We start from the raw sequence: 20,000 nt of genomic DNA, 5'->3' as shown, positions 1-20,000 counted from the left end.
CCACTTGGGGAGTCTATATACAGGTATGCGTGGGTGTTATCTATTTCTCAAAAATAAAACATGATTCCCAAAATAATGATACTTTATCCTCAGTCATATTTAAAGTGTCAGTCTGGCCTGACAGTAGCACATTAGAAATCCCATGGTTTGGTAATGTGATGGGGCATAGGGGTCAAGTCATGGGCAGTTTTTCTGCGCTGACCCTGTCATTCATTTGATCTTTTCTTCGTATGTAGTCACAGGTGGGATCTTACAGAAAGGGCCTGGTGAGAATGAGGCTGTATAGTAGTTACCGACCGCTCCCCTTGATTTCAATGCCTCATACACCAAGGTGTAGCCGGTGGTTTGGGGTCAGCAGGAACCTGAGACAAGTGCCTCCCCCATCTTTCATCAACCTCCTTTAATGCATCATATACATTATACTGTAATGCTCTGGTACTTAAAAGCTTAGACTGCACTAACGTCCCCACATGAATAATAATAAGACAGGGGGCACAGCGAACGAAGCATTGCAAAAAAAACAAGAACAGAGAAAAGAGATACGCAGTTTTTCCCCTCAACAGAATAAGAGTATTCCAAATGTTTCATTTTCATGCTTTTACAAAATGTCAAATTGGCTAACTTGACATAAATGGTCCTTCGATTCTAAAGTCAAAACCTGAGGATCTCCAGATGCTGAGTCGATTTCTGGATGGACCGTGGCCATTGAATAAAACCCCTTTTTTCCATGACGATTTCGGCTCTGCAGCTGGGGCGCCAACGGTTAACAGCTTACCAGACAGCGGGACGCTCTTGTTCTGGTGAGTAAACATTCCTATTGGGGTATGAATTTTTTGTGTCACGTCTAAGGGGGTAGGGACTTAGAAAAACCCTAACGAATACTAGTCCCTTGTTAGGTAATCAGACAGTGAGTCTATAAAACTGAATGGGCGACGGTGTCCTGCTTACGCTTAACGTCCGTAGTGTGAATGTGTAAAAGTATGTGGAGTCTGGGGTCTCATTGTACAGGAATTGTACGTGACAACCATCTTCACAAGCAGAGGCAAGAACTCCTCGCCATCCGGTGAGGTAGTAGCTTGGGAGTTACTGGAGATGGGAAATTGATTGTCAACCTTTTCCGGAAAAGTCACCCTAAAGCAGGCATGGGTAAACTACGGCCAAATGGTTAAATGTTTTTATCCGGCCCGCCGAACTTGATAATATTAAATTAATAAACCTTGTTAATGTTTTATTTTTCTGATGTTTTTCCACTAGATAGCACTGTAGATGCATTGGTTTTGTTGAGGTGAAGCGTAGGCCTATTACTCCACGTTTGCACTTTACCCTTTGACCCTTCTCGACCCATTAGCCCTTCTGTAAAGATGAGCGGAGAAGAAAAGTAAAGTGGACGAAGAATGTCGAGTGTTCAATACGGAGTGGACAACTAAATATTTTTTCACTTAAAACCGATCATCTGCTGTTTGCATGCCACAAATCATGCTAACTATGCTAGCAAGCTGTCAACAAAAAAAGGGAAGCTGCTGCTAAGTTTTTTTCACCGTCAAACTGCCATTCAAGTACCAAGGCCAGTTTTATGCTTTCATTCAAAATAGCAAACGCCAGCAAAACATTGTCTGAAGGCGAGTTTTTAAAATTATGTATGGTTGAGACAGCAGGTATTTTTTTGTCCGGAGACCAAAGACAAATTTGAAAAAATCAGTTTATCACGGTGGACAGTAACTCGCTGTGTGGAACTAATAGATGTAGATATGAAGAGCATCTTAAACAAAAATACGTCATTCACGTTGTATTCTTTAGCGCTGGATGAAAACAATGATGTCAAAGACAGTGCTCAGCTCCTCATTTTTATCTGAGGTATCAACGACACATTTGAAATAACGGAGGAGTTTTTGACATTTGAGTCTCTGAAAGGACAAACACTGAGAGAGGACTTATTTGACCGGGTATCTGCCGTCATCGAAAATGTGAAGCTTCCTTCGTGTAAGATTGTCAATGTCACCACAGATGGATCCCTGAATTTACGGGGAAAAACTGCTGAGGAGAATCCAGAATAAATATATATAAAAACACACACATACAGTGGGGCAAGAAAGTATTTAGTCAACCACCAATTGTGCAAGTTCTCCTACTTGAAAAGATTAGAGAGGCCTGTAATAGTCAACATGGGTAAACCTCAACCATGAGAGACAGAATCTGGGAAAAAAATTAACAGAAAATCACATTGTTTGATTTTTAAATAATTTATTTGCAAATTAGAGTGGAAAATAAGTATTTGGTCACCTACAAACAAGCAAGATTTCTGGCTGTCAAAGAGGTCTAACTTCTTCTAACAAGGTCTAACGAGGTCTCCACCCGTTACCTGTATGAATAGCACCCGTTTTAAGTCATTCTCGGTATAAAAACACCTGTCCACAACCTCAGTCTCCCACACTCCAAACACCACTATGGCTAAGACCAAAGAGCTGTCGAAGGACACCAGAGACAAAATTGTAGGCCTGCACCAGGCTGGGAAGACTGAATCTGCAATAGGTAAAACGCTTGGTGTAAAGAAATCAACTGTGGGGGCAATTATTAGAAAATGGAAGACATACAAGACCACTGAAAATCTCCCTCGATCTGGGGCTCCATACAAGATCTCACCCCGTGGCCTCAAAATGATAACAAGAACGGTGAGCAAAAATCCCAGAACCACACGAAACCAAAATATATTTTTTGGGGTAGAAACACAGGTTGTCGTGTTTGGAGGAGAAATAATATTGAATTGCATCCGAAAAAAATCATACCCACTGTGAAGCATGGGGGTGGAAACATTAGGCTTTGGGGCTGTTTTTCTCCAAAGGGACCAGGATGACTGATCCGTGTAAAGGAAAGTAAGAATGGGGCCATGGATCGAGAGATTTTGAGTGAAAAATCTCCTTCCATCAGCAAGGACATTGAAGATGAGACGGGGCTTGGTCTTTCAGCATGACAATGATACCAAACACACAGCCAGGGCAGCAAAGGAGTGGCTTCGTAAGAAGCATTTCAAGGTCCTGGAGTGGCCTAGCTAGTCTCCAGATCTCAACCCCATAGAAAATCTGTGGAGGGAGTTGAAAGCCCGTGTTGCCCAACGACAGCCACAAAACATCACAGCTCTAGAGGAGATATGCATGGAGGAATGGGCCAAAATACCAGCAACTGTGTGTGAAAAGCTTGTGAATAGTTACAGAAAACATATGGCATCCGTTATTGCCAACAAAGGATACATAACAAAGTATTGAGATGAACTTTTGGTATTGACCAAACACTTATTTTCCACCATGATTTGCAAATTGATTCTTTAAAAATCAAACAATGTGATTTTCTGTTTATTTTTTTCCCCACATTCTGTCTCCCGTGCTTGAGGTTTACCCACGTTGACAATTACAGGCCTCTCTAATCTTTTCAAGTAGGATAACTTGCACAACTGGTGCTTGTCCAAATACTTATTTGCCCCACTGTATTGAATTTGTATGCCACCGAAGTGTAGGTGAGCGGACCAATGGACTAGTGGTTGGCACGGTCGTTTTGTCGAAAGACGTTTGGTCGACGGTGTGATGAATTTGCACTTTATATAACTGTTAATAAATCCATAACAGCAATAGACGGCGGCGCCAAGTTTCATGTCAAAGCGGGATTGCCTCGACAATAATCTTCATACAGAGGAAGCAGCAAACACGTAGTAGTTTTTGACTCCCGGCCGATGGAGGTTAGCTGGGGGAGACTCATCTGAACGGTTCTCAAAATGGCCGCTGCTCGCTCTGCTTCCTTTGTTCTTGGCTAGCTCCCACCCCTCCTAAGAAGGGGGGAGCGGACGGACAGAGCTAACGTCCACGTGGAGGTCCCCCAACCAGATACGCCGTCCGAACGGGCGGGGATGGTATTTAATAGAAGTAGGCGGAGACAAACTTTAGGCGGGAATACAAAAAGGGGAGGTGTGCTATATACAAAGTGATTACAGGCCTTGACCTGTAGGTGTCAGTAAAATTTCTATTCTAGTGACTTTAAATTCATAAGAGTGCAGAAGGGTGCAAGATTAAATATAAGAACAATTCATATTTCACATTTGACACGTGTGTAGCTCTTTATTGCAACACTCAGAACTACCAAAACATTACAACATCCGGGTTACGCTGTATTACACAATGGTCACTAGGTGGCGGTTGTTAAACACACTTGTATAACCTGAGGCAACTAATCAGTTATAGTATCAATATATTACACTCGTCCCCCTTTAACTATGAAGTTCCTATTAAGACTTAACACTCAACTTCAAAAATTATCTTTGCCTCATTAACTTTTTATAACATTACTTCTCAATTTGTAACTAAATTATTACTGCTACCACAACCATTAGACTCAATATTTCAGTCTTTGACATTCCAATCTCAGGAACTTTTTTTCACATTTTTGTATGAACAGGAACTATTTTATTTTAGGAACAACATTCCTCACAACTGACTGATCACAAATTCAGTCACTTTGGAGGTGCTCTTTCTCTCACGGTACCTGCGCCCAAACACCTCTGGGGAACTGACTGCTCTGTTGTCAGGTGTAACTGTCTTGTCACAGGCCACTGAGCCTGGTGAAGGTGTTACATGTGTCTCTTCAGGTGAGTACGGGCTACCACCTACTGCTCCAGGTGTGCCTTTCCCCCCACATCTGCGTGAACCACCACAGGGTAGTTGTTTGTGACGTCCAGCTGCTCATCCGGAAACTCCAATGTCTCTGTCTGGACAGTTGGTTGTACAGCAGATGATCAATGTGGATCGAGCGTCGGCTCACTCCATTCCATACTAGGTAGGTGACTGGTCTGAGTCTCTTTTCCACTGTTGCTTTTGTATACCTCTGCTTTCCTCCACGGAAATTCCAGGTCAGGACTGAGTCACCCTCAGACAGATGCCTCAGCTTGGAGGCGGTTTTATCATGATAGTGTTTCTGCTTCCGTTGTTTTGCTTCCACCACTCGAGCGAGATCTGGTTTCAGTAAGCTGAACCTGTTCCTGATTTGACGTGTGCGGTGTACTCCTGTATGCCATCAGGAAGTTAGCTAGCCTGTGCTGCATTGTTATTGTGACATTTTATTTCTTCTCCTCGAGCACTTGTTTCAGCAGTGATGCTTTCACTGTCTAAACTGCTCGCTCTGCAGCTGCATTGGAAGCGGGATGGTATGCGGGTACCAAAATCTGTTTTATTCCGTTGCTCAGCAGGAATGTCTTGTACTCTTGCGAAGTGAATTGAGGACCGTTGTCAGAAACAATCTCCTCAGGAAGACTGTAGGAAGAAAAGGTGTTCCACAACACCTCAATCATTTTTGTTGCTGTGGTTGTTGCCATGGCGATGACCTCAAGCCATTTTGAATGACTGTCCACTAATACTAAAAAGTGGTCTTTCTCTGCAAAGTCAATATGTATTCGCTGCCAAACTCTAGTCGGCCATTTCCAGAAGTGTAGAGGTGCGGCTGCAGGTAGTTTCCTCACACTCTGACAGGCTTCACATTGTTGTACTGTATGTTCTATTTCACTGTCCACTGTGGCCACCACAAGTAGTTCCTGGCCAAGGCCTTCATCCTGCATCCTCCAGGGTGTCCTTGGTGAAGATCATGCAGTAATCGCTCTCGGTGTGCTGGTGGAATGATAACTCGAATTCCCCACAATATGCAACCTTGTTCCACAGACAGTTCATTTTTCCTGAAAAAGTATGGTTTCAGTCTCTCGTCCTTATTATGACTTGGCCATCCAGACCGAGTCAGCTCCAGTGCTTTACATAGGACTGGGTCCTTGAGAGTGCTCTGTGCGATCTCTGTAGCCTGCACAAGAAGCTCATCCACTACTGAGAAATAGAAGATGCATTTTTCCTCGGCAGTATTATCCTTTTCCTTCCCCAGCAGTCTAGATAACGCATCTGCGTTAGCATTTTCTGCTGACGTTCTGTACTCTATACTGTAGTCATAAGCCATCAGTCTCAGCACCCAGCGTGCATTTGCAGAGCAGCTGAAGTGGGAATTTCAGACTTGGGTCCCAAAATAGCAAGAAGGGGCTTGTGGTCAGTTATTAAACTGAACTTGCGCCCATATAAATATTCATGAAATTTGGTCACGCCAAAAATTATGGCCAAAGCCTCTGTCTCTATCTGTCTGTATTTACTTTCTGCCTCTGTCAATTTACGCGACGCAAATGCGATCGGTTTCTCATCTCCATTTTCCATTATGTGAGACATGACCAAACATCCGGTCACGGTTACAACCTTACAGTGTGAAGTATGTGTGGTGTCCTCGACAATTCGTGGGTCTTCATGGTTCGGTCTCTCATGGTTGAGGTTTACCCATGTTGACAGGCCTCTCTAATCTTTTCAAGTAGGATAACTTGCACAATTGGTTGTTGACTAAATACGTATTTGCCCCACTGTATATAAAACGGCGGATCTGGCAAATGTGTTAGATTTAAAAAACTAAATTAAATTACCTTTAATTTGGCTCTGAAAAAGGCATATGAGCCCTCTATGTATGTATTGACTTAATTAGTTAATTGACATTGTTCACTTCTAATTTATAGATTTGAGGCCACTGTACTCCTCATTGGAAAAATAAATGTCTGAAATCTTGATTACTGGGATACAGTCCTGAACACGTAATGGACCTAATTTTGTATGCATTCTATATTTCTCAATCTGTCACAGTTCTGCTCTTTCTCAACCTGGGGACATCACAAACAGCACTGCAGATCCTGAAACACCAGATGATGAGCCAGTGACCCCTGAAGTTGTGGAAGCACCTACAGGTGTCCTTACACCGAGGTCAGTATTGTGGTCTAATGTTTTCTTTATCTTGGCAGAAATAAAATCTCCACCATCATGCATTATTTGGAGTAAACCATTTGTAATTACCCTATTTATTTAATTTATCAGTATATCAGTATTCAGTCATCTTTGGACTATACGCTGCTACTTTGTTCTCTCACTTTGAATCACATCGAACAATAATAGCAGAAAAACCTACATATAGTTAAAGTAATCTCTCGAATATCGCAGGTAATGTAGACCAGACATGGCAATCATAATAAAAAAAAACGCAAAGTAGGATAACCCTTATTATTACTACCATACTACATGTTTTTGCCCCTATACAAAAACTGATAGGTTTATTATTAATACACTTGAATCAAAACAGGCAGACATCATTAACATACAATGGCTACAAGTTGCAAGGAAAATCACTCCCAACTTGCCCTCATCCAGGATGATTCTCAAGAAACGGCATCTTCCTCTGTCAATTTAGTCAGCGCATAATCAAAACATTTGAGGTAATCTGATTCTAACAATTGCATAAGCTAGCCGAATAACACCATTAAGGTCAAAAAAACACTGCCACATCAATCTCATGTTAGATCGGAACCAAAAACACCTGCGTAAGAATTTGCACAAGTAAGCATACAAGGTGACCTGAGTAGATCGGAAACCAAAACAACTGCATAAGAATTTGCACGAATAAGCATAATAATTTCTTTATAAGGTAAACAGAGCGACCGTATTTTCAAACAATAATGCGAGTATTTTCGGAAGTTGATTTGATTATCGCCATCCACCGGAATCCAAGTCAAAGCAATTTAAGAGTCCCTTGTAGATCTTCATTGCCAACTCAGATCAACAGTCTCGGCCTGGAACATGGTGTCCTGTTCAGTCAATAGTCCTGAAAACAATTAACTGGCCTCGAAAGCAGCCGTGGGGGGAAAGTGTCCTCACGAATTAAATTATAACTTCATTACCTACAAAAATGCTTAATGAACATATAGTAACATCCCAGAATAAACCCAACATTCCCCCATTTTCATTATATGTTTGTTATTAATTCATTTTATGGTAAATACAAAAGAGAGGGAAATGTCCGTTGGCTGCTTTAATTTTACCGACGTAGTCCCTACTCGAACGGCTGGTCTGAAAAATAAAGAACAAAATCATTTTCGCCCAATTCGTTCTCGGAATTACCATGCTCCTGGAATTCACTGCTCCCCTCAGTACGTTTCATCAGCAGAGGATATAATTCATGCAATTTAGAATTTGCAGGGGCAATCGCAGTGGTTATAAGTCGGCTTAGCAAGGAGCGTAAGCAGGGGATAAGACAACACCCACATAATGTCAAAGTCGTAGCAAAAATGGCTACTGAAAATACAACAGATAGGGCCAAACCTTTGTATGTACGAAGGCCTTATCCCACCAATCTGTCAAGCAGATAATTCTACTCCAGGATGCCTTTTCATATTGCGGTTTAGGGTCTGCAGGCCATCGTTGGCCCTGGTGATGGACCCAGTGGGGGACGTGTTGTTGAGTGCAACATTTTTCAAACATTGCATACGCCCCCTGCTCCTTCAAGAAGCATCTCGACCGCTATGCGATCCTGGAACGCCATCAGACTAGTGGCTGCCAGTTGTTCCTTTATCGCCACAAATCCCTGTTCAGTATAATTTCCAAGGTTTTGGACATTGTAATGCAGGTAATTTATCCTATCCACATTTTTGTTTGGGGTAATTAAAAGAAAAATAGACACCCAACCTGCTGCAACCTGATTAGCCAACTTATACTCATCTGGTACGCCCCGGGGGGTACATGGTCAATTGGTCGCCGGTCTTTTGGTCGCGGTCTTTAGGTCGCCCGGAAGTTTGGTCGCCGGTCTTTTTGGTCGCCGGTCTTTTGGTCGCGGTTTGGTCGCCCAAATGATCGGCTGCTACCATCTACTATCAATTTATTAAAAAGAAACAAAGCAAATTCACTGTAGAGAGCATCCTGGCGTACGGCATCACAGTGTGGTACGCTGGAAGCACGGCGGCAGACAAAAAGGCCATGCAGAAAGTGATTAACACTGCCCAGAGGATTGTCGGCTGCTCTCTGCCCTCACTGGAAGACATTGCCAGCCCTCGTTACCTCAGCAGAGCCAAGAACATCATAGGGGACCCTTACCACCCTGGTCACAATCTGTTCCAGCTGCTGCCCTCTGGCAGACGCTATAGGTCCCACAAAGCACGGACAAATAGGCTTAAGGACAGTTTTTTCCCCACATCTATCAGAAATCTAAACTCGCGGTAACATAACACACATTCCTTTCTGCGGTAATATGAAAAGATGTTTGGGTGGTGATCTGCCTCCTACTAGCTGACTGAAGTAAGGTAAGTGAAAGACAGTGAGAGGTAAGCGAGAGGTAAGCGACCTGTATCCACAACAGCAGAATGCCAAATTACAAGTCCGTAACTTACACTTATTTAGGTCTTTTGCCGAGTAAACGTAGCTTATGGAGAAGCACCATCAATTTCGTCACACGCAGTTTCTGCGTGTGATGACAAGTAGGCTTTTTGTGTTGTGATAGTGACGACAGGGCCTATGTCCGATTATTATTATTATTATTGAAGCAGTCCAATGAACCTTCATTCTCTCTGGGACACTTTGCAATGTTGAAAAACTTTAGATTAGATGGTCATTTTTATCAAACAAATAAAAGTATTAGTATACTTTTAGCCCGTAACTTTGACATTAAAATAAAAGGCAATAAGTAAAATTAATCTATTAAAAAGAAGACAAAGCAAATTCACAGATGGTGTTTTTATTGAATAATAATAATTATCGGACATAGGCCCTGTCGTCATCATTAACAACAAAAAAGCCTACTTGTCATCACACCCAGAAACTGCGTATGACGAAATTGGTGGTGCTTCTCCATAAGCTGCGTTTACTCGGCAAAAGACTTAAATAAGTGATAGTTACGGACTTGTAATTTGGCATTCTGCTGTTCTGGATACAGGTCACTTACCTCTCATTGTCTTTCACTTACCTTCAGTCAGCTAGTAGGAGGCAGATCACCACCCAAACATCTTTTCATATTACCTCAGAAGGGAATGTGTGTTGTGTTACCGCAAATTTAGAGTTCTGATGGATGTGGGGGAAAAAACTGTCCTTAAGCCTATTTGTCCGTGCTTTGTGGGACCTATAGCGTCTGCCAGAGGGCAGCAGCTGGAACAGATTGTGACCAGGGTGGTAAGGGTCCCCTATGATGTTCCTGGCTCTGCTGAGGTAACGAGGGCTGGCAATGTCTTCCAGTGAGGGCAGAGAGCAGCTGACAATCCTCTGGGCAGTGTTAATCACTTTCTGCATGGCCTTTTTGTCTGCCGCCGTGGTTCCAGCGTACCACACTGTGATGCAGGATGCTCTCTACAGTGGTTCTATAGAAGGTTATCAGAAGCTTGGTGCCCAAGTTGTTCTTCCTAAGTACCCTGAGGAAATGGAGTCGTTTCGCCTTCTTCACTACTGCTGTGATGTTTGTAGACCATGAGAGCTTATCCGTGACGTGGACCCCCAGGAATTTAAAGGACTGGACCCTGTCTACACATAGTCCATTTATAAGTAGTGGGGCCAGATCTGTGCCGTGTTTGCGAAAGTCCAGGATGATTTCTTTAGTTTTCGTGGTGTTCAGTGTGAGATTGTTCACCGAGCACCACGAAGAAAGTTTGTTGACCTCATCTCTGTAGTCCGACCACAGTGGTGTCGTCAGCAAATTTGATGATGGCGTTAGACTGGTGGGTGGGTGTACAGTCGTATGTGTACAGGGAGTACAGAAGGGGACTCAGTACACAGCCTTGAGGGGAGCCAGTGCTCAGTGTAATGGCGGAAGAGAGGTGGGGACCAAGTCTAACAGTTTGTGGTCGGTTGGTCAAGAAGTTCTTTATCCAGCAGCAGATTGAAGAGGATAGTCCAAGGTGGGAGAGTTTGTCAGTCAGAATGTCCGGTTTTATGGTGTTGAAGGCTGAGCTATAGTCAATGAAGAGCATCCTCACGTAGTTCCCATGGTGTTCCAGGTGGCTCAATGCTGTATGTAGAGCAATGGCAATAGCATCCTCAGTGGACATGTTTGCTCTATAAGCAAACTGGTGAGGGTCAATTGAGGGAGAGATTGTATTCCTAATGTTTGATAATGTTTGTTTCATATTCCTTATGTTTACGTATATGTTATGTTACGAGCGCGTTGCCATCCAACAAGTGTCCCTTCTCTCTCTATCGCTCCCTCTCTCCCTCTTCCTCTCCCTCTGCCTCTCCCTCAAAAAGGCAAGTCTCACTCATGTCAAAAACTTGCTCCAATCCTTCTCTTGAGTAATGTGAGGGAACTCTTCCTTGACATAGCCTTTCGCTGCCTCTTGTTCGCCGAGGAGGTTCACTTGCAGCACTGGAACGAGGCTGAGGTTCATCTTCACTGTTTTTATCAGGAGCAGAGCAATCATAAAAGGTCTTGGCTTTGGTTCTAATTATGTTGGTATCCAGAGGAATCATCTTCTCCCGATAGGGCGTTCTTCATCCTAACAATGATTTTATTCCTCGTGGTTACCGCATGTTCGCTTCGTCCTTCTTGATGTAATGCATGGTAGATTCATTTATCATGCATTAGATGAGGGAGGATGTTTAAGAGGCGTTTTTAACGCCAATTCAAAATCCTTACAATGCTGGAAGAGGCTTGGCGTAGTCTTTCTTTGCGCAAAGCAAAATGTATGTAATGTTATTGAAGCTCGGAACAGAGTGCAAACTTGGACAGCAGTGAGACGGGCGCAAAGACCTACTTTATTGAACATCTCAGCATCTTTTAAAGCCGTACAGTGAAGGACATCCGCCACCCTTCGCAATCGCGTCCGATGTCTAAGCACAGTACGTCCAAGCACAGTACGTCCAAGCACAGTACGTCCAAGCACAGTACGTCCAAGCACAGTATGTCCAGGCACAGTACGTCCAAGCACAGTACGTCCAAGCACAGTACGTCCAAGCACAGTACGTCCAAGCACAGTACGTCCAAGCACAGTACGTCCAAGCACAGTACGTCCAAGCACAGTATAGTGCAGTATCTTTCTCGGGAGGTTATCCAACCCCTGCGTAAACACATACTGCTATCTGCGACTCTAGGTGTTATCTAGACTAACAGGCGCCTCAATATTCCACAATAATGTAAACCTTAGAAAAGGCCTGACACTGTTTGTATTATCGATGCGTCATTCTTCTGCGCTATTCTGCCATCAATTTCAGCACAGAAGAAGCTGTGCCCTGACCTCTGCTATTTGTCACCACCATTTTTCATCTCTCCTCTTCCGATTGCGAATTTCTGCAAGGATTTTGAAATTTTTATGAAATGTTTTATACTTAAGATAAAAACCGTGATGTACTGAAGTCGCGAATGGTGAAGCCGCGAAGTGGTGAAAGATCACAGTACACATTTGAAAGCAATGAAAGAAAACATGTTATTGTAAGAAATTATTCTCGTCAGTTAAAAACATATACTGAATAGTTTTCTGACGCCTCGTGGTATAGTGGTTCACTCACCTGACTTTGGTGGAGGTATTTTTGGGGGTGAGGATGGTCGTTTGTCTCTCTGTGTGCCCTACGACTGGCGACCTGTCTAGGGTGTTGTCTGCCTTTCGCCCGAAGACAACTGGGTTAGGCTCCAGTAACCCCCACAAGCCTTTCCAGGATGGGTGGTATGGAAGGTGAATGAATGAATAGTTTTCTAAAATATTGGCATATGTACGAGAATTTGTCAAATAACTCCATTTAAAAAATGTATAGTTTTCAGTTACTGAAAGAGACAGAGAAAGAGTCCCATTTTCAGCGATTTGAGACAGCTATAATGCAAAACCATTATTAATTTAATCGTATATGATATAGTATATGGATGCGGCCTGGCAGACGAGTGGTTAGCATGTAAGTCACTCCTCACAGTGTGGAGTTTGTATGTTCTCCCTGCGTGGGTTTTCTCCGGTACTCTGGTTTCCTTCCACATCCCCAAAAATGCATGGTAGGCTGATTGAACACTCATAAAAAGTATGAGTGTGAGTGTAAATGTTTGTCTATCTCCTTGTCTCCCTCCTGCAATTGACTGACCACCAATTCAGGGTGTCCCCTGCCTTTTGCCCATATTTAGCTTGGATAGGCTCCAGCAACCTCCACAACTCTTGTGAGGATAAGTGGTTCAGAAAATGAATTGAAATGTACAGGGCAGTCTGGTGACCGAGTTGTTAGGGCGTGGGCCTCAAGGTTCTGGGATCGAGGGTTCTATCCCAGGTCCGGACTTTCCTGTTTCACATTTGCATGTTCTCCCTGGGCTCGTGTGGTTTTTTTTCGCGTCAGTTATCTCTCACATCCCCAAAACACGCAGCTTAGGCTGGTTGAAGACTCTAAATTGCCCCTAGGTATGAGTGTGACTGTGTACTCTTGTCCGTCTCCTTGTGCCCTGCAATTGGGCTGGCCACCAATTCTGGGTTTCCCCCCGTCTGGTGCCCAAAGTTAGCTGGGATAGGCTCCGGCATCCTTCACGATCCTTGTGAGGATAAGTGGTACAGAAAATGAATGAATGAGTGATAGCTTTCACAAATAAACTCAAGGTAAAATTGTTATTTTAATGTGCTTTTTAATAATATTCCTGACAAAGATGTGATACTTATTTACTGAATGGTTAGCGGGTCGGCTTCACAGTTCGGGGCTCCTGGGTTTGAATCCAGGTCAGTCCACTTGTGTGGAGTTTGCATGTTCTCCTGGGGCCTGTGTTGCTTTTCTCCTTGTGCTCCGGTTTCCTCCCACATTCTAAAAACATGATCGGCTGGTTGATTGTCCCTAGGCATGAGTGTGAATAATGGTTGTCTGTCTCCTCGTGCCCTGTGATTGGCTGGCCACCAATTAATGGTTACCCCCGTGTTATCACCGAAGTCAGCTGGGATAGGCTCCAGCAACCTCCATGACCCTTGTGAGGATAAAGTGGTTAAGAAAATGAATGAATGAATAAACTTAAGTAACTGGTTACCTTCAAAGTGCAACAATTCGATTAGAGCTATCAACTTATATGTTTTCCCACACTTTATACATTTTAAATTGTGTACGCCGTATAACAACTTTTGTACAGGATTTTTTTAAGTATGTTTTTTGTAAAACCCATTTCGGCTCTAATCCGAATTGTCTCGGTCACTTGTAGGAGATGAAGACGTCATCGTTGACTCCTCTTATGTCTTAAAGATGCAGCAAGGTCATTTTGGTGATTTTCTACCAAATACATGAAATCTGTTTGAAAATAAGTTCTAAAAACAAATGTGCAAGCTGAGAACAAGTGAGTTCCGTTCTTCTCAGTTAAAGGCAGAAACCCCTTTGGCCTTATTTTTAAAAGTTTTTGTTTCCGGTGAGTTTAAGGTGTTGTCGTGAGCTAAAGCTCAATTTCGTCACTGCTTTCCGCAGGCACGGCATCTGTCTTGATTGTTTTAATAGGCGCGCCAGTTTTCATATGGATACACACCCAGTCATTTCACCGCCGAAAAAGAAGCACTGCTCTGACTTCCGCTTGCGAGTTTCATCGTGAATTTTGACATTACATGGACGTTTAACTGGCATTTTTAACGCTTATTCAAAATCCATACAATGCTGGTAGAGGCTCGCTGTCGTCTTTCTGTGCACGATGCGAAATGTAAGTAATGTAATCCGAAGAAAATGCACAACGCTGTTTGTCTGATCGATGTTTCCTTCTTACACGGTGAAAATCCGCTCCTTCTTCTTCTGCGCTGTGAGTGCCACCCATTTCAGCAACGAATAAAAAGCAGTGCCCTGACTTCCGTCATTTTTCATCTCCTGTTTTCCGATTGGGCTTTGACATTTTTATGAACTTTTTCATACTTAAGATATAAACTGCAATGTACTAAAACTGCCAAAATGCTGCGGAAAAAAGATCCAATGATTGCATCCACCTTTAGGATGGTGGAAATTACGCTCAATGACTGCTCTGTGTAAATGATCTCCTATCTGCTATACTTTTTGGTTAACAAAACTTTCTTTTATTTTCCACATGGAAAGAAATTGGAATAAATCAATTGTAGCATGTGTAAAAAAAAATACATTCATGAGAATACGGTGCTACCTCTACTTATGAAATTAGTTAATTGAGAAATACCCTCAAAACTCTTTAAAAATTATAAAAGTATACTGTATGAAATATTTGCGTAATACAAGAAAGAGAAAATATATTAAGCCATTAAAATTAAAGACATCCAAAAACATTTTCATCAGGGTGGATGGGCGTGTGTTGTTGTGAGATTGGAGGAGGAGGCTAAAGTTTGGGAACTGAGAAAACTTAAGTACTTATGATATGTTTTCATGTACTCCCAATTTAACTTAAAAACTTCAGATTACAGTACGTTTGGTGAAATTTCATTCCGATAGTGATTGCTTTTAATAAATTTTCATTATTTTCCTCAAATTCACAAGGCAATCTTTGACAAGGTAGGTGTTTTTTCCTGCTTGGCATTGCTGCCTGACACATCTCCTCAGGTACCCACGGGTCAGCTGCAGGGTCATCAGCCAGGAAGCACCATTCATTGATGTTTTGCTCCATTAATCCTGAAACATCTCCTGGTGTCGGAGCAGTGACATAGACATCTCCCTGTTTCCCCCTGCAGCTGATAGCTGTTGCCTTCTGCAGCCATTGTTGGGTTAGTTGTTGTTTCCCCAGCTCCTGTCCTTCCTCCTCAGCCAGAGCCAAAATATGCCTTTCTCTGCCTCATTTGCCAGTTCTTTTATGGCCTTCCTCAGGTTGGCTCCAGTCAACCCTGCTTCGTTCAGGAGGCGTGTTGTTGACAGCCCGACGTAGCCTCGGCAGCCAACCTCGACTGGGTGGATGGTGCATTTCCAGCCAATTTGCTGGCACTCAGCTGCCAGGTCCAAGTATTTGGCCTTCTTGCGCTCGAAGGTGGCCTCGATCCCCTCCTCTGATGGTACTATTAGTTCTATGAGGTGCATCGCTCTTGCCTTGGAAGACCATACCACAATGTCTGGGCGGAGTGATGTAGTGAGGATCTCCGTGTGGAATTGAAGGTGTTATTTAGACTAACAGCTTGACAAGATATGCTGGAGGCTAGCGTTTGGATCGTTGCAAAGTGTGTAGCATACCTCATTCCCAAACCATTGGTGGAGGTTACGAGGACAGGGAAGCGTGTCGTAAGTTGCGCGAATGAGGAAGCTGATCCTTGCCTGTGGGATCTTCCACAGCTCGGACAAATTGATGTTTTGGTTTACAACTCCCTCCCAGGTTGTCCAGCTTCCTTGTCGGCGCTGCAACCTAGCCTTCATCTTATAGCGCTCTTCCCCATCCTTGTCACCTCCGCCACCACCATCTCCTTCCTCTCCTTAGGGTTAGCCTTGGAACAGAATTGTGGTGCTTCTCTCCATCCTAGCCCTGCTCTTCCTGCCTGGACTCTGCCCATGATCTCCTGATGCTGGAGTCTATTGACGGCTTGGTCAACCTCAGCCTGGGCGTTCCACCTCTGGCCAGTGGGAACCTTAATGTTGGCGTTCCTTACTGACTGGTTAGTGGACTCTTTTAGCTCGAGAACCAGCCTAGACTTATCTTGCCTGTAGCCCAGACTGATAGACTTCAGTGGCAGTTGCAGTGCATTCCTTCCAAAGAGGCCCATTTCGGAAAGGCACCGTGGTAATAAATGTAGCGTCTAGAAAGTAGATGGAAGGTGAATCTATTTGCTATTAATGAGAAGACTGACTTAGACAGACAGTCAATCACATCAGCTCCAGGACACAAGGAGCCTTCCACCAGAGCCTTCTATCCAAGTGTTGTGTTGACCATTTGCTTATAACCAGCCTTTATTGACGTATCAGAGTGCCACAAGCAAATACCAGAGGTGGGGGAAGGAGGCAAACTAATAGAGAATACAGGGAGACTTCAAACCCCCAGGCAACTAACTAAACAGAGTCATTCTAATCTAATCACTACTATTTGTGTGTGGTGTTGGAAAAGCATAAATGTGAAATGTGTGCATAATTAATCCAACATTTCCCCCCTGTTTAAACATTTAATGCTTAACCCATCGTGAATTGTAATTTCATCCCGATTATAATACTACACAGTCATAAACAAGATTTATTTGCTAACAGAAGTTATAAATCTTGGAGCTTCAAGGCATGTCAACATTTAGAAAGTATTTCCAACATCTGCATTATCTAAATTTTCATGTACGTCAAAAACATTTAAGCCTGATTAAAAAAAAACACATCCAAGTCGAAACCACCAAAATCATCCATCTCATCTGTCAATACAGTAATCCCTCGAATCTCACGGATATGTAGACCAGACATGGCCGTGATAATCGAAAGTAGAATCACCCTTATTATTACTACCGTTCTATATTATGTTTTCGTTTAGGAAGCGCCGTACGGGAGGTTATCAGGAAGAGCTTTTGCGAGAGGGTTTCGGCACACAAAGATGATATTAATAGGGAATGTTGACCGGATTCTTTTTTGGTACAAATATGCTTTTGTACAAGGACATGACACTGTCTAAGCGATTCCCATTTTCGATGGCTATGACCATGTTGTCATCAATCTCTGGGACACTTTGTTTCAAACTGTGAGCTATATTGAAAATTTCTTGTCAATTTCTCAAAGTACTAAGAGGATGTTCTTCATCTTTATTGCCGTCATGTCGTTGTTTTTTTTTAAATTTATTTAAACTTCCACTTCGCTCCTCCGCAACCTCCAGCCGTCTTACCCTTGCAGAGCTCTTTTTTTGGATAAGAGCGACAGTGTCCCCCCACTGCCTGGACTTAAATGGAACCTCAACTTCCACTTTTCTCCTCCACAGTGTCCAGCCGTCTCAGCCGCACAGAGAGCTCTATTTTTGGATGAAGGCGACGGAATCTGCTGTAACGTCGCCCGAATTTTGCACTTTAAAACATTTCTGGGAAATTCCACCTTCAGCTCCGCTACCCCAAGGCTTCCAGACAGACCGTAGCGACTAACAGCGGCGGAGGAGCGAGACTTCACTGCAACACGTTCAGTTCGCTGCACTTTTGTGACACTACGTAACATAACATAAACTTTAAATTTAACTTGAATGAACTTAGATTACTATAAACACACTTAAAAATAAGTTTTAATTATACGTTAGCAAGTCAGTTCAACGCGTACACCACTCATGTTTTTCTATTATTTCATGGTGAATATGTATTGCCATCATACGCTTTTTCTTCTTACTACCTTCACTGCACCAGCTTGCTTCGGACCCATTGTTTTTTCACTTCATTCTGCAGTGATTAACGCAAAAAAGTGATACCTTGAGATGTCAATTTACTTATATAACAAATACATTTCTACCATATAGAATAACTAAATACAAATTAATCAGTTTCCACCCTCTGAAAAAAACACCTAAAATAGGATATTACAATGGAAAAACATGTTTATAATTGTTCTAATTCACCACTTACGCTCACAAAGTAACAAATACCTATCTAGTGGTTATGATCTGCAATAAAATGTGACAATATTATGTACAGTACTGTATGGAGTTCTTATCTTCAAGACAGACGGTCTTTCTAACCTGTCCGCAAAATTTGAGGAATTACTGTTCAGGAAGACCACATTGCAAAATAATGTCTTGGCACAGTGCCAAGGGTTAGGGTTAGGTTAACCCTAACCCTAACCCAACTTCAGGAATAGGCACAGAAAGAGTGAGATCAATTTAAAGGAAATAGGTTTATTACCAGACTGCAGGATGGAGAGAGAGCTCTAACAGTGGAGAACCGCTCAGCCTGGTGTCCTTTGCAACTCTCTCTCCGAATGAACTTTCTTTTTATAGGAAAACAGGGTAATATTTCTACGACAGCGATGTAGGACAGAGTTTATGCAAACAAAACTTTAGGCTGATATGGTTAGACATTTGCAGGGCTAAGTTTTGTGCAAACACAATATTTCTATAGCTCACACAAACTGCCGCAGCCTATCTTACATCGCGCGATTCGGACAAACAATTACAAAGCGAGTTGGCCACCTCGCGCAATACAAGCAAAGAATTGCAAAGCCAGTTAGCCAGCCACTCAGGTGAACATCCAGGGTACAGACATTGACATTTTCTGAGAATTTTAAGTACCTGGGTGTTCACCTCAACAACAAATTAGACTGGTCCACAAACATAGATGCCCTGTATAAAAGGGGCCAGAGCTGCCTCTACCTACTGAGGAGTCTACAATCATTTGGAGTGTGCAGGACACTGCTGATGACTTTTTACAACACTGTAGTGGCATCTAGAGTGTTTTATGCAGTGGTCTGTTGGGGATGCGGGAGCACGGAGAGGGACAGGAACAGGCTGAATAAACTGGTCAGGAGGGCCAGCTCTGTTCTGGGCTGTCCTTTGGACTCTGTGGAGGAAGTGGGAGAGTGGAGGATGCTGACCAGGATGATGTCCATCATGGACAGCACCTCCCACCCCTTGCATGAGTCTGTGGAGTCCCTCCAAAGCTCTTTTAGTAATAGACTGCGGCACCCTCATTGCAGGAAGGAGCGCTTCCGCAGATCCTTCCTCCCATCAGCTGTCAGGCTCTTTAACAAAAAAATGGCTGTGTTAAGACCTACCGTATGCATGCATGTACATCTATGTGCTTATATATGTGTGTGTATGTATATGTATAGATGTATGTACACATATTTGTATATATATATATATATATATATATATATATATATATATATATATATATATATATATATATATATATATTTGTATATATATACACACAAATATGTGTACATACATCTATACATATACATACACACACTATATACATATATAGAGATAGATAGATAGATAGAGAGATAGAGAGATAGAGAGATAGAGAGATAGAGAGATAGAGAGATAGAGAGATAGAGAGATAGAGAGATAGAGAGATAGAGAGATAGAGAGATAGAGAGATAGAGAGATAGAGAGATAGAGAGATAGAGAGATAGAGAGATAGAGAGATAGAGAGATAGAGAGATAGAGAGATAGAGAGATAGAGAGATAGAGAGATAGAGAGATAGAGAGATAGAGAGATAGAGAGATAGAGAGATAGAGAGATAGAGAGATAGAGAGATAGAGAGATAGAGAGATAGAGAGATAGAGAGATAGAGAGATAGAGAGATAGAGAGATAGAGAGATAGAGA

The 20,000-nt window shown here is 42.7% G+C and overlaps 1 protein-coding gene across 28 annotated transcripts in view; it reads left to right on the top strand.

Moving 5' to 3' along the window:
* The window catches only part of nbr1b (NBR1 autophagy cargo receptor b), a 394,738-nt gene that overhangs the window by 316,455 nt on the left and 58,283 nt on the right, over positions 1–20,000 (top strand). For 16 of the 28 annotated variants that reach the window (XM_077618761.1, XM_077618749.1, XM_077618759.1 and 13 more), the window contains 3 exons: positions 1–23; positions 6,696–6,812; positions 17,665–18,355. The exon at positions 1–23 is cut by the window's left edge and continues 173 nt beyond it. In XM_077618761.1, the coding sequence (XP_077474887.1) occupies positions 1–23; positions 6,696–6,812; positions 17,665–17,821 (297 nt within the window). In that variant the 3' untranslated portion in view covers positions 17,822–18,355. Of the gene's footprint in view, positions 24–4,630; positions 4,819–6,695; positions 6,813–8,284; positions 8,799–17,664; positions 18,356–20,000 lie in introns of those variants that run through there. The other 12 variants (XR_013304863.1, XR_013304859.1, XM_077618756.1 and 9 more) reach the window with 7 other exon arrangements.

The sequence above is a fragment of the Stigmatopora argus genome, chromosome 14 (genome assembly GCF_051989625.1).
Source record: "Stigmatopora argus isolate UIUO_Sarg chromosome 14, RoL_Sarg_1.0, whole genome shotgun sequence".
NCBI classification, from domain to species: Eukaryota; Metazoa; Chordata; class Actinopteri; order Syngnathiformes; family Syngnathidae; genus Stigmatopora; species Stigmatopora argus.
This window is presented reverse-complemented; position numbering and strand designations above follow the sequence as displayed.